General features: G+C 45.0%; 1 protein-coding gene across 3 annotated transcripts in view; it reads right to left on the bottom strand.

Moving 5' to 3' along the window:
- Positions 1–8,801: 8,801 nt before the first annotated feature.
- The window catches only part of plppr2b (phospholipid phosphatase related 2b), a 64,071-nt gene continuing 48,865 nt past the window's right edge, over positions 8,802–24,007 (bottom strand). For 2 of the 3 annotated variants that reach the window (XM_031832576.1, XM_031832584.1), the window contains 5 exons: positions 16,791–16,911; positions 16,292–16,542; positions 14,444–14,620; positions 11,474–11,601; positions 8,802–9,309 (listed from right to left, as the gene is read on the bottom strand). In XM_031832576.1, coding sequence (XP_031688436.1) covers positions 9,201–9,309; positions 11,474–11,601; positions 14,444–14,620; positions 16,292–16,542; positions 16,791–16,911 — 786 coding nt within the window. In that variant the 3' untranslated portion in view covers positions 8,802–9,200. Of the gene's footprint in view, positions 9,310–11,457; positions 11,602–14,443; positions 14,621–16,291; positions 16,543–16,790; positions 16,912–24,007 lie in introns of all 3 variants that reach the window. The other variant, XM_031832590.1, reaches the window with a different exon arrangement.

The following is a 24,007-nucleotide window of genomic DNA, read 5'->3' as shown; positions in this document are numbered from 1 at the left end:
ACAATGTTGATTCAACCAGCTTTGGCCCATTTGGTGTCAAGTGTAAATTAGATGGAGAGAACTCCATGAAGAGGGGGAGGAGGGTGGGAGAGACGAGAGGGAGGAGGGTGGGAGAGACGAGGGGGAGGAGGGTGGGAGAGACGAGGGGGAGGAGGGTGGGAGAGACGAGAGGGAGGAGGGTGGGAGAGACGAGGGGGAGGAGGGTGGGAGAGACGAGGGGGAGGAGGATGGGAGAGACGAGAGGGAGGAGGGTGGGAGAGACGAGAGGGAGGAGGGTGGGAGAGAGACATACAGTGAGGGATAAAAGTAGTTGATCCCCTGCTGATTTTGTATGTTTGCCCACTGACAAAGAAATGATCAGTCTATAATTTTAATGGTAGGCTTATTTGAACAGTGAGAGACAGAATAACAACAAAAAATCCAGAAAAACGCATGTCAAAAATGTTATAAATGAGGGAAATAAGTATTTGACCCCCTCTCAATCAGAAAGATTTCTGGCTCCCAGGTATCTTTTATACAGGTAACGAGCTGAGATTAGGAGCACACTCTTAAAGGGAGTGCTCCTAATCTCAGTTTGTTACCTGCATAAAAGACAACAGTCCACAGAAGTAATCAATCAGATTCCAAACTCTCAACCATGGCCAAGACCAAAGAGCTCTCCAAGGATGTCAGGGACAAGATTGTAGACCTACACAAGGCTGGAATGGGCTACAAGACCATCGCCAAGCAGCTTGGTGAGAAGGTGACAACAGTTGGTGCGATTATTGGCAAATGGAAGAAATCAAATCAAATCAAATCAAATTTATTTATATAGCCCTTCGTACATCAGCTGATATCTCAAAGTGCTGTACAGAAACCCAGCCTAAAACCCCAAACAGCAAGCAATGCAGGTGTAGAAGCACGGTGGCTAGGAAAAACTCCCTAGAAAGGCCAATACCTAGGAAGAAACCTAGAGAGGAACCAGGCTATGTGGGGTGGCCAGTCCTCTTCTGGCTGTGCCGGGTGGAGATTATAACAGAACATGGCCAAGATGTTCAAATGTTCATAAATGACCAGCATGGTCGAATAATAATAAGGCAGAACAGTTGAAACTAGAGCAGCAGCACAGTCAGGTGGAAGTTGAAACTGGAGCAGCAGCATGGCCAGGTGGACTGGGGACAGCAAGGAGTCATCATGTCAGGTAGTCCTGGGGCATGGTCCTAGGGCTCAGGTCCTCCGAGAGAGAGAAAGAAAGAGAGAAGGAGAGAATTAGAGAACGCACACTTAGATTCACACAGGACACCGAATAGGACAGGAGAAGTACTCCAGATATAACAAACTGACCCCAGCCCCCCGACACATAAACTACTGCAGCATAAATACTGGAGGCTGAGACAGGAGGGGTCAGGAGACACAAAAGAACTGTCAATTTCCCTCTGCCTGGGGCTCCATGCAAGATCTCACCTCGGGGAGTTGAAATGATCATGAGAACAGTGAGGAATCAGCCCAGACCTACACGGGAGGATCTTGTCAATGATCTCAAGGCAGCTGGGACCATAGTCACCAAGAAAACATTTGGTAACACTTCGCCGCGAAGGACTGAAATCCTGCAACGCCCGCAAGGTCCCCCTGCTCAAGAAAGCACATATACATGCCCGTCTGAAGTTTGCCAATGAAAATCTGAATGATTCAGAGGACAACTGGGTGAAAGTGTTGTGGCCAGATGAGACCAAAATGGAGCTCTTTGGCATCAACTTTGGCATAATTCTCTCTTTCTCTCTCTCTCTCTATCTCTCTCTCTCTCGGAGAACCTGAGCCCTAGGACCATGCCCCAGGACTACCTGACATGATGACTCCTTGCTGTCCCCAGTCCACCTGGCCGTGCTGCTGCTCCAGTTTCAACTGACCTGAGCCCTAGGACCATGCCCCAGGACTACCTGACATGATGACTCCTTGCTGTCCCCAGTCCACCTGACCGTGCTGCTGCTCCAGTTTCAACTGTTCTGCCTTATTATTATACGACCATGCTGGTCATTTATGAACATTTGAACATCTTGGCCATGTTCTGTTATAATCTCCACCCGGCACAGCCAGAAGAGGACTGGCCACCCCACATAGCCTGGTTCCTCTCTAGGTTTCTTCCTAGATTTTGGCCTTTCTAGGGAGTTTTTCCTAGCCACCGTGCTTCTACACCTGCATTGCTTGCTGTTTGGGGTTTTAGGCTGGGTTTCTGTACAGCACTTTGAGATATCAGCAGATGTACGAAGGGCTATATAAATAAATTTGATTTGATTTGATCAACTCAACTCGCCGTGTTTGGAGGAGGAGGAATATTGCCTATGACCCCAAGAACACCATCCCCACCGTTAAACATGGAGATGGAAACATTATGCTTTGGTGGTGTTTTTCTGCTAAGGGGACAGGATAACTTCACCGCATCAAAGGGACAATGGACGGGGCCATGTACCGTCAAATCTTGGGTGAGAACCTCCTTCCCTCAGCCAGGGCATTGAAAATGGGTCGTGGATGGGTATTCCAGCATGACAATGATCCAAAACACACAGCCAAGGCAACAAAGGAGTGGCTCAAGAAGAAGCGCATTAAGGTCCTGGAGTGTCCTAGCCAGTCTGCAGACCTTAATCCCATAGAGAATCTGTGGAGGGAGCTGAAGGTTCGAGTTGCCAAACGTCAGCCTCGAAAACATAATGACTTGGAGAAGATCTGCAAAGAGGAGTGGGACAAAATCCCTCCTGAGATGTGTGCAAACCTGGTGTCCAACTACAAGAAACGTCTGACCTCTGTGATTGCCAACAAGGGTTTTGCCACCAAGTACTGAGTCATGTTTTGCAGAGGGGTCAAATACTTATTTCCCTCATTAAAATACAAATCAATTTATAACATTTTTGACATGCGTTTTTCTGGATTTTTGTTGTTGTTATTCTGTCTCTCACTGTTCAAATTAAAATTATAGACTGATCATTTCTTTGTCAGTGGGTAAATGTACAAAATCAGCAGGGGATCAAATACTTTTTTCCCTCACTGTAGATATAGGAGAGAGAGAGAGAGGGATAGAGGGGGGGGGGAGAGAAAGAGGGAGATAGGAGTGTGAGTGAGTGAGAGAGGGACAGGAGGAGAGGGAGACAGTGTGTGTACGTGAGTGTGTGTAGGAGAGAGAGAGGGAGACAGTGTGTGTACGTGAGTGTGTGTAGGAGAGAGAGAGGGAGACAGTGTGTGTACGTGAGTGTGTGTAGGAGAGAGAGGGAGACAGTGTGTGTACGTGAGTGTGTGTAGGAGAGAGAGAGGGAGACAGTGTGTGTACGTGAGTGTGTGTAGGAGAGAGAGAGGGAGACAGTGTGTGTACGTGAGTGTGTGTAGGAGAGAGAGAGGGAAACAGTGTGTGTACGTGAGTGTGTGTAGGAGAGAGAGAGGGAGACAGTGTGTGTACGTGAGTATGTGTAGGAGAGAGAGAGGGAGACAGTGTGTGTACGTGAGTGTGTGTAGGAGAGAGAGGGAGACAGTGTGTGTAGGAGAGAGAGGGAGACAGTGTGTGTACGTGAGTGTGTGTAGGAGAGAGAGGGAGACAGTGTGTGTAGGAGAGAGAGGGAGACGTGTGTGTACGTGAGTGTGTGTAGGAGAGAGAGGGAGACAGTGTGTGTACGAGAGAGAGGGAGACAGTGTGTGTACGAGAGAGAGGGAGACAGTGTGTGTAGGAGAGAGAGGGAGACGTGTGTGTACGTGAGTGTGTGTAGGAGAGAGAGGGAGACAGTGTGTGTAGGAGAGAGAGAGGGAGACAGTGTGTGTACGTGAGTGTGTGTAGGAGAGAGAGAGGGAGACAGTGTGTGTACGTGAGTGTGTGTAGGAGAGAGAGGGAGACAGTGTGTGTAGGAGAGAGAGGGAGACAGTGTGTGTACGTGAGTGTGTGTAGGAGAGAGAGAGGGAGACAGTGTGTGTACGTGAGTGTGTGTAGGAGAGAGAGAGGGAGACAGTGTGTGTACGTGAGTGTGTGTAGGAGAGAGAGAGGGAAACAGTGTGTGTACGTGAGTGTGTGTAGGAGAGAGAGAGGGAGACAGTGTGTGTACGTGAGTATGTGTAGGAGAGAGAGAGGGAGACAGTGTGTGTACGTGAGTATGTGTAGGAGAGAGAGAGGGAGACAGTGTGTGTACGTGAGTGTGTGTAGGAGAGAGAGGGAGACAGTGTGTGTAGGAGAGAGAGGGAGACAGTGTGTGTACGTGAGTGTGTGTAGGAGAGAGAGGGAGACAGTGTGTGTAGGAGAGAGAGGGAGACGTGTGTGTACGCGAGTGTGTGTAGGAGAGAGAGGGAGACAGTGTGTGTACGTGAGTGTGTGTAGGAGAGAGAGGGAGACAGTGTGTGTAGGTGAGTGTGTGTAGGAGAGAGAGAAGCAGGTGCATCACTAATGTCTTTTTAAAAAGGTTACAGCATGACACTCCTCTTTTCTAATGGGGCGCCGACTGTGCTTGAGAGGCAATTTCCGGAGAATATGATGGGGCTACGAGAGAGTGCTGGGAGTTCTCAGTGTGTGTGTGTGTGTGATAGAGAGAGAAGATGTGTGTAGATATGCCTGCTTGCATCTGTCTGCATATTTTAAATAATTATTGTAGCTTATCAATTCATTTATTTGAAAAATGCTGTACATAATATCAGCCAGCTGTTCCTAACACCCATTCTCAGCATTTTGTCAAATATCACATTTCCAAATTGAGTCTAAATTCATCAAAAGGAATGCTTAATAACCCAAATCAGCTTTTTTTTAATCAAAATGTGATGCGTGCATTTTCCTCTCAATAAATTACAAGTGAGGTAAATGTCGCCACCATGTGGCAACAGAACACTCTCACAGTTTGAGATTGACCGTTCCATGAGTTCGAATGATTTGTTTGGAACCAATTTGTCCAAAATAAATAGCAACATTCGCTCACATGTTTTATTTGAAGAGAAACTGTGCCTTTATTTCTTTAAAGGGGCAAACTGCGATCGCTACATCCATTTTTGGACTTTTAAAATAAGAAGAGACGAGGGTGAGGAATATAACTTATAAATGCCTCACAAGCTTAGTTACATTTCAAACCCCAGCAGAAGCAAAAATATGAGCTTGTTTTAGTCTCCTTTATTTGTAAAAATAAATAAATAAGAAGATGTTAACAAATAGCCTCAAAACATGCTTAAAACTATCAGTTTGAATTGGAATTTGAGAGTGAGTTAATTTCTCCAGTCACATCCCTCAGCTATTTACCAAAATATTGGCGGGGAGTTCGCCTGTTGTTGTTTGAACTGCAGATACACCTCTCATTCAGGGAGAAATATGTTCATAGAACACTAGGTGAAACATTGCACCGTACTGGATTGCTTTTCTCAGTGTCCTTACATTTCTTTTTTCTGAATTCTACTAGGAATCTCCACGAGTTTGAGTGGAATCCTTAAAGAAACGATACCTTCAGGGCTTAATCATATAAACATGTAATTAGTGAGAAGAATATGTTTTCTTCCAACCAGAGCTTCCAACAGCGCGGTGAAAATAACGAGAGCTTGTCAACCTTGGTATAACAAAAGGCATTTATTTTCTGACAAATCTATAGAAAATAGAGGAGACATCCTAATATGAATACAACATTATGATGAGCACCGTCTTCATGGAGACGGCTTTGTAAGGGGTTCTCAACGAGTCCCCAGAGTGCCTGAAGAACCACTAAGTTATGATGACTGCATAGTTATGGTAGGAGTATATGACAGCCAGGGAACACACAAAAAAAAAAGTTTGGATCACCACATTAACAGTTAGGATGTTATGTTTTTCTCTCTCTCTCTCTCTCACTCACACACACACACACACACACACACACACACACACACACACACACACACACACACACACACACACACACACACACACACACACACACACACACACACACACACACACACACACACACACTTCAGTCAGTCACCCAAGTTGAGTTAATTGTTGATCACTGACTGTACAGCCTGTGTGTTAACAATGCGTCTGTTATAGAATGTCACTTCATCTCTCTCTTTATGCTACAATCCAGCTAATACCTTTAAGACACAATACACTCTTGTTCCAGTGTTCTAACTTGACTGGAGACAGAATGGGGTAAAGGTGAAAGAGAGAATGAACGAGGGATCTAGATAGAGTGGTGAATAGGGATGAGAGGAGGCACAGTACAGATGTTAACATGACAAAGACGGGGTTGAAGAGAAGCCTGGACTCCCAGCTGAACGTGGTTCCATTTGACTTTTGTTACAACAGATCGATAGTTGCATTTCAAGCTATTTAAGGAGAAGGAGAAGTATGAAAGGGGAAAGTGATGACAATGGGAGGAAGAGGAAGAGGGCATGGTCTGTGTAAACGGATAGCAGCAAAACTGCCATGTTAAGTGAAAGAGAGAACCACACTGACCTCACAGCAACATTTCACTTCATAAATATAAAAACGATAGAAATACATCAACAGGTAAACAAACCACAAAAGTCCACTTCAGTAGTGATAATGAATGACAGGTAGCTAGTCCACTTCAGTAGTGATAATGAATGACAGGTAGCCAGTCCACTTCAGTAGTGATAATGAATGACAGGTAGCCAGTCCACTTCAGTAGTGATAATGAATGACAGGTAGCTAGTCCACTTCAGTAGTGATAATGAATGACAGGTAGCCAGTCCACTTCAATAGTGATAATGAACACCAGGTAGCCAGTCCACTTCAGCAGTGATAATGAATGACAGGTAGCCAGTCCACTTCAGTAGTGATAATGAAGGTATACTTAAAGAAATATATCAAATGTATATTCCAGAATGTAGGAAAGTTATTGGGTGTTAGTAACTGGGCTGTTGCATCGTGACGTCTTGAGGGTTGTTTGAGCTATTAATGTATGTTTCGTAACATTTGTATCCACCTGTATAATAACAGTAATGTAATCAAATGTTGTTACAGTATATCCAGTTGAATGTTACTCCTTGTCAGATGAGGGAAAACAACATCACATTACTATAGTGTGAAGCTACAGCAGAGGAGAGACTAGTATTTAACTAAACTAAATATCCCCCAAAACACAAAATACACAACATATACTTAATCATATATAAGCATATAAGCCTCTGGTAGTTAAACTGCGCCATCACCATCATTTGCAAAAGTGCATCCTCTTTCATCACATACAAATATTTAAAAAATCTTCTTAACTGTTCTTATTCCTTTGTCCTGGTTATTTTTCCTGAGTTTTACAAACAGCTCCTTTGATTCCATCGTTCAGTCACTGAGGACTTACAGTACCAGTCAAAGGTTTGGACACACCTACTCATTCAAGGGTTTTTCTTTATTTTGACTATTTTCTACATTGTAGAATAATAGTGAAGACATCAAAACTATGGAATAACAAATATGGAATCATGTAGTAACCAGAAAAGTTTTAAACAAATTAAAATATGTTTTATATTTGAGATTCTTCAAAGTAGCCACCCTTTGCCTTGATGACAGCTTTGCACACTTTTGACATTCTCTCAACCAGCTTCATGAGGTAGTCACCTGGAATGCATTTCAATTAACAGGTGTGCCTTGTTAAAAGTTCATTTGTGGAATTTCTTTCCTTCTTAATGCATTTGAGGCGAATCAGTTGTGTTGTGACAAGTTAGGGGTGGTATAGAGAAGATAGCCCTTTTTGGTAAAAGACCAAGTCCATATTATAGCAAGAACAGATCAAATAAGAAAAGAGAAACGACAGTCCAACATTACTTTAAGACATGAAGGTCAGTCAATACGGATCATTTTGAGAACTTTGAAAGTTTCTTCAAGTCCAGTCGCAAAAACCATCAAGCGCTGTGATGAAACTGGCTCTCATGAGGACCGCCACAGGAAAGGAAGACCCAGAGTTACCTCTGCTGCAGAGGATAAGTTCATTAGAGTTACCAGCTTCAGAAATTGCAGCCCAAATAAATGCTTCACAGAGTTCAAGTAACAGACACATCTCAACATCAACTGTTCAGGAGGAGACTGCATGAATCAGGCCATCATGGTTGAATTGCTGCAAAGAAACCCCTACTAAGTCCTTTAGTAGGGGTTTCTTTGCAGCAATTCAACTGTTGGAAAAACATTCCAGGTGAAGCTGGTTGAGAGAATGCCAAGAGTGTGCAAAGCTGTCATCAAGGTAAATGGTGGCTACTTTGAAGAATCTCAAATATAAAATATTTTTTGATTTGTTTAATACTTTTTTGGTTACATTCCATATGTTTTATTTCATAGTTGTGATGTCTTCATTATTATTCTACAATGTAGAAACTAGTAAAAATAAAGAAAACCCTTTGAATGAGTAGGTGTGTCCAAACTTTTGACCGGTACTGTATATTGAGCTCATCTTTCCACTGTGTTTTGTTTATTTTTATGCACCGTGCCCCTCTTTCTATGTCGTTCAACCACTGTTTAGTGTTCTCTGTATGTACATTAAAGTAGAGTAGAAGAAGACTTCTCTGTCTGTACATGAAAGTAGAGTAGAAGAAGACTTCTCTGTCTGTACATGAAAGTAGAGTAGAAGAAGAAGAAAAAGAGGAGACCCAAAGGGAGAAGTGGAGACTAAACAATAGAACTGTGGCGAAGGGAAAGGTACTGTAATTGCTTCCACAGCTCTTAGTAGTCTTGGCTTTGGTGAGCTTGTATTTGTACACCACTGGGTCATCTTGGGAAAAAAATCAAAAGAGTGGGAGGCAAAAAACAACATTTGATGAACAAGGTCGAGACAGACAGAGGTTAAAGGACGCCATATCCGATCAAATCCGTTTAGCCCGCAGAGGACTTAGCCGGTTACCATGGCCGTGGCCTGGGTCGTCTCCTTGGTGATGGAGGCTAACCACAGATCTAGGATCAGATTCCCCTTACCCCCAACCCTAACCATACAAGCATGACAAGATATTTGACCATGTATTAATGGTTAGGGTAAACTTCTACCTACTTCAGGGTCGTATTCATTACTGCACACCGTAGCAAAATGTTTTGCAGCGGAAAACGAAAACAAGCCTTTCTTATTGGACAAGTCCAGGTAGTCCCTCCCAGGTAAGGTTGTTTTGAGGTTGGATCTGGGTGATTTCGGTTCTAGGTTCCATGTTCTAGACCTGGGTGGAGAACGAGCGTCGGAGAGGGGGCCGCCCCTCAGGGTGGGCGGGGCAGGGGGCGTGGTGCTCAGAGATGGAGGGCAGGTCTAGACTTCGCTGGAGATGAAGCGCCGCGAGGGGAGGAGCACATCGGGAGGGGCGGGGCACAGGTATGGCTGATGGTCATGTGATCTCAGTGTACGGTAGTCTTGGAACCTGGGGTAGGAGAGAGAAGGAGAGAACAAGGTTAGGAGGCAAGAAGGATAGGAATGTGTTAAAGAATTAGAAGTACAGGGTGACTGAGGGGAATAATACAAATAGGATTGGAAGATTTAAAGAGGTAGAGGTCTGTGTTGGGAGGGGACAATGTTTAGACAGATCGGGTTTCATAAAGCTGGAAAAGGGGAGAATATTATTACTGAACAGTATAATCTATTTAAATTAGATTTATCCAGGTTAATCATAAGGGATATGAGGGTTAACCAGGCGAGAGAACACATGTAGCAACCAATAAACTAAAGAGTAGAGGTCGACCGATTATGATTTTTCAGCGCCGATACCGATTATTGGAGGACCAAAAAAGCCGATACGGATTAGTCGGATGATTTTTTACATTTTATTTATTTGTAATAATGACAATTACAACAATACTGAATGAACACTTATTTTAACTTAATATAATACATCAATAAAAATGTATTTAGCCTCAAATAAATAATGAAACATGTTCAATTTGGTTTAAATAATGCAAAAACAAAGTGTTGGAGAAGTAAAAGTGCAATATGTGCCATGTAAAAAAGCTAATGTTTGAGTTCCTTGCTCAGAACATGAGAACATATGAAAGTTGGTGGTTCCTTTTAACATGAGACTTCCAAGGTAAGAGGTTTTAGGTTGTAGTTAATATAGTATTTATAGGACTATCTCTCTGTACCATTTGTATTTCATATACCTTTGGCTATTGGATGTTCTTATAGGCACTATATTATTGCCAGTGTAACAGTATAGCTTCCGTCCCTCTCCTCGCCCCTACCTGGGCTCGAGCCAGGAACACATCGACAACAGCCACACCCGAAGCAGCGTTACCCATGCAGAGCAAGCGGAACATCTAATCCAAGTCTCAGAGCAAGTGACGTTTGAAACGCTATTAGCGCACACCCAGCTAACTAGCTAGCTATTTCACATCGGTTACACCAGCCATTAGGCCGATAGGCTCGAAGTCATAAACAGCGCTGTGCTTGGGAAGGGCTGCTGGCAAAACGCACAAAGTGCTGTTTGAATGAATGCTTACGAGCCTGCTGCTGCCTACCATCGCTCAGTCAGACTGTTCTATCAAATCATAGACTTAATTATAACATAACACACAGAAATACGAGCCTTTGGTCATTAATATGGTCGAATCCGGAAACTACAATTTAGAAAACAAAACGTTTATTATTTCAGTGAAATACGGAACCGTTCGGTTAAATTGTTAAATTGCACAACCTTCAATGTTATGTCATAGTTACGTAAAATTAGTTCGCAATGAGCCAGGCTGTCCAAACTGTTGCATATACCCTGACTCTGCGTGCAATGAACACCAGAGAAATGACACAATTTCACCTGGTTAATATTGCCTGCTAACCTGGATTTATTTTAGCTAAATATGCAGGTTTAAAAATATATACTTCTGTGTATTGATTTTAAGAAAGGCATTGGTGTTTATGGTTAGGTACAGTCGTCCCAAATGCGCTTTTGTTAAATCATCCCCCAGTGCTGCATCGATTATATGCAATGCAGGACAGGCTTGATAAACTACTAATATCATCAACCATGTGTAGTTATAACTAGTGATTATGATTGATTGATTGTTTTTTATAAGATAAGTTTAATGCTAGCTAGCAACTTACCTTGGCTTCGACTGCATTCGCGTAACAGGCAGGCTCCTCGTGGAGTGCAATGAGAGGCAGGTGGTTAGAGCGTTGGACTAGTTAACTGTAAGGTTGCAAGATTGGATCCCCCGAGCTGACAAGGTGAAAATCTGTTGTTCTGCCCATGAACAAGGCAGTTAACCCACCGTTCCTAGGCTGTCATTGAAAATAAGAATGTGTTCTTAACTGACTTGCCTAGTTAAATAAAGGTATAAAAAAATAATAGGCGCCCAAAAATACCGATTTCCAATTGTTATGAAAACTTGATATCTGCCCTAATTAATCGGCCATTCCGATTAATCGGTCGACCTCTACTAAAGAGATCCATAAAAAATACCCTTCTTGTAAGAATGAATATGAACAAATTAATTAATTGAATTCACATTCATATTTACAAGAGATGTGAGGATGGCTCATTTTATGAGAACACTATCCCCTGTGACCCCCCAGCCCTTACCTGAGGGCAACTTAACTTTTCAAGTGGACTCTCCACGCGAGGTAGGGTGGACAGTAGCATGCCGTGGGGGGGCTGAGGGCGCTGGGGGGGCAGCGGGGGCAGGGCTGACGCCGTCTGCTGGAAGTTGTTGATCACACATGTCACCTGGTAGAGAGAGGTGGAGATTGAAAGGATGGATGGAAAGAGAGACACAGAGAGAGAATGAGAGCGATAGATGGAGAGAGAAGGGGTAGGGAGAGAAGGAAAGAGAGAGAGAGAGAGAGAGAGAGAGAGAGACTGTAAAAATGTGCTGCTGAAGACAAGTTATTTAAAGTGATGTAAATTGAAACATTGCAGCTCTAACTTGAAACTGAATGGGTAATGTCCCCATCCCTAACCCTACCCCCATCTAGCCCTCATCCCCACCTCTACTCCCACCACTACCCCTACCCCCATCTAGCCCTCATCCCCACCTCTACTCCCACCACTACCCCTACCCCCATCTAGCCCTCATCCCCACCTCTACTCCCACCACCACCCCTACCCCCATCTAGCCCTCATCCCCACCTCTACTCCCACCACTACCCCTACCCCCATCTAGCCCTCATCCCCACCTCTACTCCCACCACTACCCCTACCCCCATCTAGCCCTCATCCCCACCTCTACTCCCACCACTACCCCTACCCCCATCTAGCCCTCATCCCCACCTCTACTACCACCACTACCCCTACCCCCATCTAGCCCTCATCCCCACCTCTACTCCCACCACTACCCCTACCTCCATCTAGCCCTCATCCCCACCTCTACTCCCACCACTACCCCTACCCCCATCTAGCCCTCATCCCCACCTCTACTCCCACCACTACCCCTACCCCCATCTAGCCCTCATCCCCACCTCTACTCCCACCACTACCCCTACCCCATCTAGCCCTCATCCCCACCTCTACTCCCACCACTGCCCTCATCCCCACCTCTACTCCCACCACTGCCCTCATCCCCACCTCTACTCCCACCACTGCCCTCATCCCCACCTCTACTCCTACCACATCTCCCCATCTAGCCCTTATCACTACCCCTACCCCCATCTCCCCATCTAGCCCTCATCACTACCCCTACCCCCATCTCCCCATCTAGCCCTCATCACTACCCCTACCCCCATCTCCCCATCTAGCCCTCATCACTACCCCTACCCCCATCTCCCCATCTAGCCCTCATCACTACCCCAACCCCCATCTCCCCATCTAGCCCTCATCACTACCCCTACCCCCCATCTCCGCATCTAGCCCTCATCACTACCCCTACCCCCATCTCCCCATCTAGCCCTCATCACTACCCCAACCCCCATCTCCCCATCTAGCCCTCATCACTACCCCTACCCCCATCTAGCCCTCATCCCCACCTCTACTCCCACCACCACCCCTACCCCCATCTAGCCCTCATCCCCACCTCTACTCCCACCACTACCCCTACCCCCATCTAGCCCTCATCCCCACCTCTACTCCCACCACTACCCCTACCCCCATCTAGCCCTCATCCCCACCTCTACTCCCACCACTACCCCTACCCCCATCTAGCCCTCATCCCCACCTCTACTACCACCACTACCCCTACCCCCATCTAGCCCTCATCCCCACCTCTACTCCCACCACTACCCCTACCTCCATCTAGCCCTCATCCCCACCTCTACTCCCACCACTACCCCTACCCCCATCTAGCCCTCATCCCCACCTCTACTCCCACCACTACCCCTACCCCCATCTAGCCCTCATCCCCACCTCTACTCCCACCACTACCCCTACCCCCATCTAGCCCTCATCCCCACCTCTACTCCCACCACTGCCCTCATCCCCACCTCTACTCCCACCACTGCCCTCATCCCCACCTCTACTCCCACCACTGCCCTCATCCCCACCTCTACTCCTACCACATCTCCCCATCTAGCCCTTATCACTACCCCTACCCCCATCTCCCCATCTAGCCCTCATCACTACCCCTACCCCCATCTCCCCATCTAGCCCTCATCACTACCCCTACCCCCATCTCCCCATCTAGCCCTCATCACTACCCCTACCCCCATCTCCCCATCTAGCCCTCATCACTACCCCAACCCCCATCTCCCCATCTAGCCCTCATCACTACCCCTACCCCCATCTCCGCATCTAGCCCTCATCACTACCCCTACCCCCATCTCCCCATCTAGCCCTCATCACTACCCCAACCCCCATCTCCCCATCTAGCCCTCATCACTACCCCTACCCCCATCTCCCCATCTAGCCCTCATCACTACCCCTACCCCCATCTCCCCATCTAGCCCTCATCACTACCCCTACCCCCATCTCCCCATCTAGCCCTCATCACTACCCCTACCCCCATCTCCCCATCTAGCCCTCATCACTACCCCTACCCCCATCTCCCCATCTAGCCCTCATCACTACCCCTACCCCCATCTCCGCATCTAGCCCTCATCACTACCCCTACCCCCATCTCCCCATCTAGCCCTCATCACTACCCCAACCCCCATCTCCCCATCTAGCCCTCATCACTACCCCTACCCCCATCTCCCCATCTAGCCCTCATCACTACCCCTACCCCCATCTCCACATCTAGCCCTCATCACTACCCCAACCCCCATCTCCCCATCTAGCCCTCATCACTACCCCTACCCCCATCTCCCCATCTAGCTCTCATCCCCATCTCCCCATCTAGCCCTCATCTCCCCATACCCACCCCTACAACTACCCCTACCCCCATCTCCACATCTAGCCCTCATCACTAGCCCTACCCCCATCTAGCCCTCATCATTACCCCTACCCCCATCTCCCCATCTAGCCCTCATCCCCATCTAGCCCTCATCACTACCCCTACCCCCATCTCCTCAACTACCCCTAACCCCATCTAGCCCTCATCCCCACCACTACCCCTACCCCCATCTCCTCATCCCCACCCCTACACCCACCACTACCCCATCTAGCCCTCATCCCCACCTCTACTCCCCAGTCCCCTCACCAGGAAGGCAGCGATGGCCCCTCCGGTCAGGTATCCAGCCAGGACGTCACCCCAATGGTTCCTGTACTCCGTGACCCTCACCACCCCCACCAGCACAGCCAGGGACAGGAGGGTCAGACACAGGGTGGGCTTGGTCAGCCGGGTGCCCTTTGTACGGAACACCAGCGTCACGTACATCTGAAACACACACAGAAAGGAATAGTTCATTTAAAAGCTCCTCCGCAGACACACACACAGAAAGGAATAGTTCATTTAAAAGCTACTCTGCAGACACACACACACAGAGTTGGAGGTTAAGATGCAAGCAGAGCTATACGTTCTAGATATACAGTACCTCCACAGAAGCACACACAGAGCTATACGTTCTAGATATACAGTACCTCCACAGAAGCACACACAGAGCTATACGTTCTAGATATACAGTACCTCCACAGAAGCACACACAGAGCTATACATTCTAGATATACAGTACCTCCACAGAAGCACACACAGAGCTATACGTTCTAGATATACAGTACCTCCACAGAAGCACACACAGAGCTATACATTCTAGATATACAGTACCTCCACAGATGCACACACAGAGCTATACGTTCTAGATATACAGTACCTCCACAGATGCACACACAGAGCTATACATTCTAGATATACAGTACCTCCACAGATGCACACACAGAGCTATACATTCTAGATATACAGTACCTCCACAGATGCACACACAGAGCTATACATTCTAGATATACAGTACCTCCACAGATGCACACACAGAGCTATAAAAGTCTACATATACAGGAAATCATGACTTCCGCCGAAGTTGGTCCCTCTCCTTGTTCGGGCGGTGTTCGGCGGTCGAAGTCGCTGACTGACCTTCTAGCCATCGCTGATCCTCTTTTAATTTTCCTTTGGTTTTGTCTTGTCTTGTATCACACCTGGTTCCAATTCCATTCATTACATGTGTGCATTTAACCCTCTGTTCCCCCCCATTGTCCTTGTCGGTGATTGTTTGTTTGTAAGCTATGTGCAAGTTATGTTCTGGTGTGCGACGGGTTTTGTACCCACTTGTATTATTTTGTATATTTTGTTTTTTGAGCACTTATTAAACTGCTCCGTTTTATACCAAGTTCGATCTCCTGAACCTGACTTCCCTGCCACCAGCACGCACTCTTACACAGTACCTCCACAGAAGCACACACAGAGCTATACATTCTAGATATACAGTACCTCCACAGAAGCACACACAGAGCTATACATTCTAAATATAAAGTAACCCCACAGAAGCACACACAGAGCTATGAAGTCTAGATATACCTCCACAGACGTACACACAGAGCTATAAAGTCTAGATATACAGTACCTCCACAGAAGCACACACAGAGCTATACATTCTAGATATACAGTACCACCACAGAAGCACACACAGAGCTATACATTCTAAATATAAAGTAACCCCACAGAAGCACACACAGAGCTATGAAGTCTAGATATACCTCCACAGACGTACACACAGAGCTATAAAGTCTAGATATACAGTACCTCCACAGAAGCACACACAGAGATATAAAGTCTAAATATACAGTGCCTCCACAGAAGCAGACAGAGCTATAGAGTCTAGATATACAGCACCGCCACAGAAGCACACACAGAGTTATAAAGTCTAAATATACAGTACCTCCACAGAAGCACACACAGAGATATAAATTCTAGATATACCCTCTACCTCCACTAAGCACATAGAAATGTACAGAAACATACATTCACACTTCAAAACACTGATGTCAGAAAACATATCTCTATTCTTCCCGGTGTCACACTTTATTCCTTCCCCTCTAACTTCCCCCTTGTTCCTACCACTGTGTAGACAGCAGAGTAGATGCTGAGGGCCGCGTCCTTGGAGGGGAAGGACTTGCGTGCAGACGCAACCAGGTAGGGGTTCCCAGTGCAGGCGCGGCGCTCTGTGATGTACTGCATGGGGGACTGGCAGCCCAAGACTGTGTAGTTGGGGCGGCAGGCAGACAGGAAGTGAGGGGTCTGGTTTCCTGTCACCACCTGGCCTGCGTTGGCGAAGATGGTGGTGGCGAAGAGGCCAAAGGAGTAGACACCTGAGGGGGTGGAGGAGGAGAACGGGGGTGGAGGAGGTGGAGAGTGAGGGGAAAGGATAGGGGAGGAGAGAGAGAGGGATAGGAAGAGAGGGAGAAATAGAGTGACAGACGAGAGGGCAGAGAGAGATAAAAACCCTTCATTCTATGCTGAATGACAGTAGTGAGGCAGCATGCCTAATATTTTAGGACCAATATACACCAGGTTTAATATGGTCTAATGTACAGTGGGACCTATAGCCGAGGCTCACCCAGAAAGCGTACTATCCTGCGGAGGAGGGGGTTGAAGTAACAGCAGTCAGCCGTCACAATGGTCTTCTCCTGAGCCCCCTCCGCTTTCACAAAGAACGTTGTCACCTCTCCAATCAGAATCTACAGACAGACGAACAGACGGACGGATGGACAGACAGACAGAGAGAAAGGCAGAGAGGTTAGTGTAAAACACTGAAAGAGCTACGAGCAAATCCAAACCCACTACATCAGAACGGTATCCTGTATTTGTTCACAGTATACTCAGTTCTTGTATATGGCATTATTTATGTCTAGTTTCAGCCAGCCACAGTAACTTATGCGGTCATACAGTATTAACAGTACAACAACTGGAAGTACTCCATTCTGTTACTTTCCTCTGGGGAAGAAACCCGCTGACTGTACATTACATTTTTACGGTTGCTGAATAATCAATGTTCAGTGGAGGAAACAGCAGGGCAGGACCCTGGTTTAGTGTGGAGAGGAGGTGGGTACTGGTTTAGTGTGGAGAGGAGGTGGGTACTGGTTTAGTGTGGAGAGGAGGTGGGTACTGGTTTAGTGTGGAGAGGAAGTGGGTACTGGTTTAGTGTGGAGAGGAGGTGGGTACTGGTATAGTGTGGAGAGGAGGTGGGTACTGGTTTAGTGTGGAGAGGAGGTGGGTACTGGTTTAGTGTGGAGAGGTGGTGGGTACTGGTTTAGTGTAACTACTGTATAGAGATATAACTACTGTATATAGATATAACTACTGTACAGAGATACACTATAACTACTGTATAGAGATATAACTACTGTATAGAGATATAACTACTGTTAGAGATACACTATAACTACTGTATAGAGATATAACTACTGTATAGAGATATAACTACTGTACAGAGATATAACTACTGTTAGAGATACACTATAACTACTGTATAGAGATATAACTACTGTACAGAGATATAACTACTGTTAGAGATACACTATAACTACTGTATAGAGATATAACTACTGTATAGAGATATAACTACTGTTAGAGATACACTATAACTACTGTATAGAGATATAACTACTGTATAGAGATATAACTACTGTACAGAGATATAACTACTGTTAGAGATACACTATAACTACTGTATAGAGATATAACTACTGTTAGAGATATAACTACTGTACAGAGATATAACTACTGTATAGAGATATAACTACTGTTAGAGATACACTATAACTACTGTATAGAGATATAACTACTGTTAGAGATATAACTACTGTATAGAGATATAACTACTGTTAGAGATATAACTACTGTTAGAGATATAACTACTGTATAGAGATATAACTACTGTAGAGATATAACTACTGTTAGAGATATAACTACTGTATAGAGATATAACTACTGTATAGAGATATAACTACTGTTAGAGATATAACTACTGTATAGAGATATAACTACTGTTAGAGATATAACTACTGTTAGAGATATAACTACTGTTAGAGATATAACTACTGTTAGAGATATAACTACTGTTAGAGATATAACTACTGTTAGAGATATAACTACGGTATAGAGATATAACTACTGTTAGAGATATAACTACTGTTAGAGATATAACTACTGTTAGAGATATAACTACTGTTAGAGATATAACTACTGTTAGAGATATAACTACTGTATAGAGATATAACTACTGTTAGAGATATAACTCTGTTAGAGATATAACTACTGTTAGAGATATAACTACTGTTAGAGATATAACTATGTATATAGATATAACTACTGTATAGAGATATAACTACTGTATAGAGATATAACTACTGTATAGAGATATAACTACTGTTAGAGATATAACTACTGTTAGAGATATAACTACTGTTAGAGATATAACTACTGTTAGAGATATAACTACTGTTAGAGATATAACTACTGTTAGAGATATAACTACTGTATAGAGATATAACTACTGTTAGAGATATAACTACTGTATAGAGATATAACTACTGTTAGAGATATAACTACTGTTAGAGATATAACTACTGTTAGAGATATAACTACTGTATAGAGATATAACTACTGTTAGAGATATAACTACTGTATAGAGATATAACTACTGTATAGAGATATAACTACTGTATAGAGATATAACTACTGTATAGAGATATAACTACTGTATAGAGATATAACTACTGTTAGAGATATAACTACTGTATAGAGATATAACTACTGTATAGAGATATAACTACTGTTAGAGATATAACTACTGTTAGAGATATAACTACTGTTAGAGATATAACTACTGTATAGAGATATAACTACTGTATAGAGATATAACTACTGTATAGAGATATAACTACTGTATAGAGATATAACTACTGTATAGAGATATAACTACTGTATAGAGATATAACTACTGTATAGAGATATAACTACTGTAGAGATATAACTACTGTTAGAGATATAACTACTGTATAGAGATATAACTACTGTTAGAGATATAACTACTGTTAGAGATATAACTACTGTATAGAGATATAACTACTGTATAGAGATATAACTACTGTATAGAGATATAACTACTGTATAGAGATATAACTACTGTATATAGATATAACTACTGTACAGAGATATAACTACTGTATAGAGATATAACTACTGTATAGAGATATAACTACTGTATAGAGATATAACTACTGTTAGAGATATAACTACTGTATAGAGATATAACTACTGTATAGAGATATAACTACTGTACAGAGATATAACTACTGTATATAGATATAACTACTGTTAGAGATATAACTACTGTACAGAGATATAACTACTGTATAGAGATATAACTACTGTTAGAGATATAACTACTGTACAGAGATATAACTACTGTTAGAGATATAACTACTGTATAGAGATATAACTACTGTATATAGATATAACTACTGTTAGAGATATAACTACTGTTAGAGATATAACTACTGTATAGAGATATAACTACTGTTAGAGATATAACTACTGTACAGAGATATAACTACTGTATAGAGATATAACTACTGTTAGAGATATAACTACTGTACAGAGATATAACTACTGTTAGAGATATAACTACTGTTAGAGATATAACTACTGTTAGAGATATAACTACTGTACAGAGATATAACTACTGTATATAGATATAACTACTGTATAGAGATATAACTACTGTTAGAGATATAACTACTGTATAGAGATATAACTACTGCATAGAGATATAACTACTGTACAGAGATATAACTACTGTATAGAGATATAACTACTGTACAGAGATATAACTACTGTATAGAGATATAACTACTGCATAGAGATATAACTACTGTTAGAGATATAACTACTGTACAGAGATATAACTACTGTATAGAGATATAACTACTGTATAGAGATATAACTACTGTACAGAGATATAACTACTGTTAGAGATATAACTACTCCATAGAGATATAACTACTGTTAGAGATATAACTACTGTTAGAGATATAACTACTGTTAGAGATATAACTACTGTACAGAGATATAACTACTGTATAGAGATATAACTACTGTATAGAGATATAACTACTGTTAGAGATATAACTACTGTATAGAGATATAACTACTGTACAGAGATATAACTACTGTACAGAGATATAACTACTGTATAGAGATATAACTACTGTACAGAGATATAACTACTGTACAGAGATATAACTACTGTTAGAGATATAACTACTGTATAGAGATATAACTACTGTACAGAGATATAACTACTGTACAGAGATATAACTACTGTATAGAGATATAACTACTGTACAGAGATATAACTACTGTACCGAGATATAACTACTGTATAGAGATATAACTACTGTATAGAGATATAACTACTGTTAGAGACATAACTACTGTATAGAGATATAACTACTGTATAGAGATATAACTACTGTATAGAGATATAACTACTGTTAGAGATATAACTACTGTATAGAGATATAACTACTGTATAGAGATATAACTACTGTTAGAGATATAACTACTGTATAGAGATATAACTACTGTTAGAGATATAACTACTGTATAGAGATATAACTACTGTATAGAGATATAACTACTGTATAGAGATATAACTACTGTTAGAGATATAACTACTGTATAGAGATATAACTACTGTTAGAGATATAACTACTGTTAGAGATATAACTACTGTATAGAGATATAACTACTGTGTCACGCCTTGGTCTTAGTATTTTGTGTTTTCTTTAATTATTTGTTCAGGCCAGGGTGTGACATGGGTTTGTGTGTTGTGTTTCATATTGGGGTTTGTAGTATTTGGGATCGCGGCTGATTAGGGGTGTTGTATAGGCTTGGCTGCCTGAGGCGGTTCTCAATCAGCAGTCAGGTGCTTCTCGTTGCCTCTGATTGGGAACCGTATTTAGGTAGCCTGAGTTCGCTTTGTCTTTTGTGGGTGATTGTTCCTGTCTCTGTGTAGTTTCACCAGATAGGCTGTAATTAGGTTTCACGTTCCGTTTGTTGTTTTTGTATTTATTAGTTATTTTCATGTATCGCACTTTTCTTCATTAAAGACATGAGTAACCACCACGCTGCATTTCGGTCCGACTCTCTCTCAACAAACGAAGAACGCCGTTACAGAATCACCCACCACACACGGACCGAGCGGCGTGGTTACAAGCAGCGACCGCAGGAAAAGCGAAAGGAGGAATGGACATGGGAGGACGCATTGGACAGCAATGGATTGGAGTATACGACGTGGGAAGAAATCGACAGGTGGGCGGCCAACCCAGAGAGAGTGCAGGAGCCCGCATGGGATTCGCTTGAGCAGTGCGAAGAAGGCTATAGGCGAATGGAGTCGAAAAGGAAAACACGGCGGCGCAGAGCGAAACCCGAAAGTCACCCCAAAAAATGTATTGGGGGGGGGCTCAGGGAGAGAGTGGCAGAGTCAGGAGTCAGACCTGAGCCAACTCTCCCTGTTAATCATGAGGAGCAGCGATATAAGGACTTCTGGTCTTGGGAGATGATATTAGACGGAAGAGGACCCTGGGCTCAGCCTGGTGAATATCGCCGCCCCAAGGAGGAAGCAGAGGCAGCAGGAGATAGGAGCCGGCGATACGAGGGAACACGGTTGGCAAGGAAGCCCGAGAAGCAACCCCAAAAAATTATTGGGGGGGGGCTTACAGGGAGTATGGCTATGCCAGGTAGGAGACCTGCGCAAACTCCCTGTGCTTTCCGGTGGGCTAAAGAGACCGGGCAGGCACCGTGTTATGCTAGTGAGCGCACGGTGAGCCCGGTACGGTTCATACCAGCCCTTCGTATTTGCCGGGCTAGAGTGGGCATCGAGCCAGGTAAGCTTGGGCAGGCTCGGTGCTCAAGAGCTCCAGTGCGCCTGCACGGTCCGGTCTATCCAGAGCCACCTCCACACACCAGTCCTCCGGTAGCAGCTCCCCGCACCAGGCTTCCTGTGCGTGTCCTCGCTCCAGTGTCACGAGTGCCCGCACCACGCATCAGGCCTACAGTGCGCCTCGCCTCTCCTGCTCTGTCGGAGTCTCCCGCCTGTTCAGCACAGCCAGAGCCTTCCTTCCCTCCTGCGCTGTCGGAGTCTCCCACCTGTTCAGCGCAGACAGCGTTTTCCTCCTCTCCTGCGCTGTCGGAGTCTCCCGCCTGTTCAGCACAGCCAGCGTTTTCCTCCTCTCCTGCGCTGTCGGAGTCTCCCGCCTGTTCAGCGCTATCAGAGCCTTTCTTCTCTACAGCGCTGCCGGAGCCTCCTGCCTGTTTGAAGCAGCCTGAGGTGCCAGTCTGCAGGGAGCTGTCAGTCTGCAAGGAGCTGTCAGTCTGCAAGGAGCTGCCAGTCTGCAAGGAGCTGCCAGTCTGCAAGGAGCTGCCAGTCTGCAAGGAGCTGCCAGTTTGCAAGGAGCTGCCAGTTTGCAAGGAGCTGCCAGTCTGCAAGGAGCTGCCAGTCTGCAAGGAGCTGTCAGCCTGCATGGAGCAGTCAGAGCTGTCAGTCTGCAAGGAGCTGCCAGTCTGCAGGGAGCTGTCAGTCTGCAAGGAGCTGTCAGTCTGCAAGGAGCTGTCAGCCTGCAAGGAGCTGTCAGCCTGCATGGAGCAGTCAGAGCTGTCAGTCTGCAAAGAGCTGCCAGTCTGCAAGGAGCTGTCAGCCTGCATGGAGCAGTCAGAGCTGTCAGTCTGCATAGAGCAGCTAGATCCGCCAATCAACCTGAATCTTCCAGATCCGCCAGCCAGCCAGGATCTACCGGAGCCTACTACCTACCTGAGCTTCATCTCAGTACTGGGCTTCCTCTCAGTACTGGGCTTCCTCTCAGTACTGGGCTTCCTCTCAGTACTGGGCTTCCTCTCAGTACTGGGCTTCCCCTCAGTTCCGGGCTGCCCCTCAGTTCCGGGCTGCCCCTCAGTCCCGAGCTGCCCCTCAGTCCCGAGTTGCCCCTCAGTCCCGAGCTGCCCCTCAGTTCCGGGCTGCCCCTCAGTCCCGAGCTGCCCCTCAGTTCCGGGCTGCCCCGCAGTCCCGAGCTGCCCCTCAGTCCCGAGCTGCCCCTTAGTCCCCGAGCTGCCCCTCAGTCCCGAGCTGTCCCTCAGTCCCGAGATGCCCCTCAGTCACGAGCTGCTCCTCAGTTCTGTGGGGTTCTGGGTGAGGACTATTAGGCCATGGTCGGCGGCGAGGGTGGATTATCCCAGGACGCGAAGGGGAGGAACTATGACATTTATGGAGTGGGGTCCACGTCCCGAGCCGGAGCCGCCACTATGGACAGACGCCCACCCGGACCCTCCCTATGGTTTTGAGGTGCGTCCGGGAGTCCGCACCTTGGGGGGGGGGTTCTGTCACGCCTTGGTCTTAGTATTTTGTGTTTTCTTTAATTATTTGTTCAGGCCAGGGTGTGACATGGGTTTGTGTGTTGTGTTTCATATTGGGGTTTGTAGTATTTGGGATCGCGGCTGATTAGGGGTGTTGTATAGGCTTGGCTGCCTGAGGCGGTTCTCAATCAGCAGTCAGGTGCTTCTCGTTGCCTCTGATTGGGAACCGTATTTAGGTAGCCTGAGTTGTTCGCTTTGTCTTTCGTGGGTGATTGTTCCTGTCTCTGTGTAGTTTCACCAGATAGGCTGTATTAGGTTTCACGTTCCGTTTGTTGTTTTTGTATTTATTAGTTATTTTCATGTATCGCACTTTTCTTCATTAAAGACATGAGTAACCACCACGCTGCATTTCGGTCCGAC

Source organism: Oncorhynchus kisutch, linkage group LG1, assembly GCF_002021735.2.
Source record: "Oncorhynchus kisutch isolate 150728-3 linkage group LG1, Okis_V2, whole genome shotgun sequence".
Taxonomy (NCBI): Eukaryota; Metazoa; Chordata; class Actinopteri; order Salmoniformes; family Salmonidae; genus Oncorhynchus; species Oncorhynchus kisutch.
Note: the sequence above shows the minus strand (reverse complement) of the source record. Positions and strands in the feature narration are given on the sequence as shown.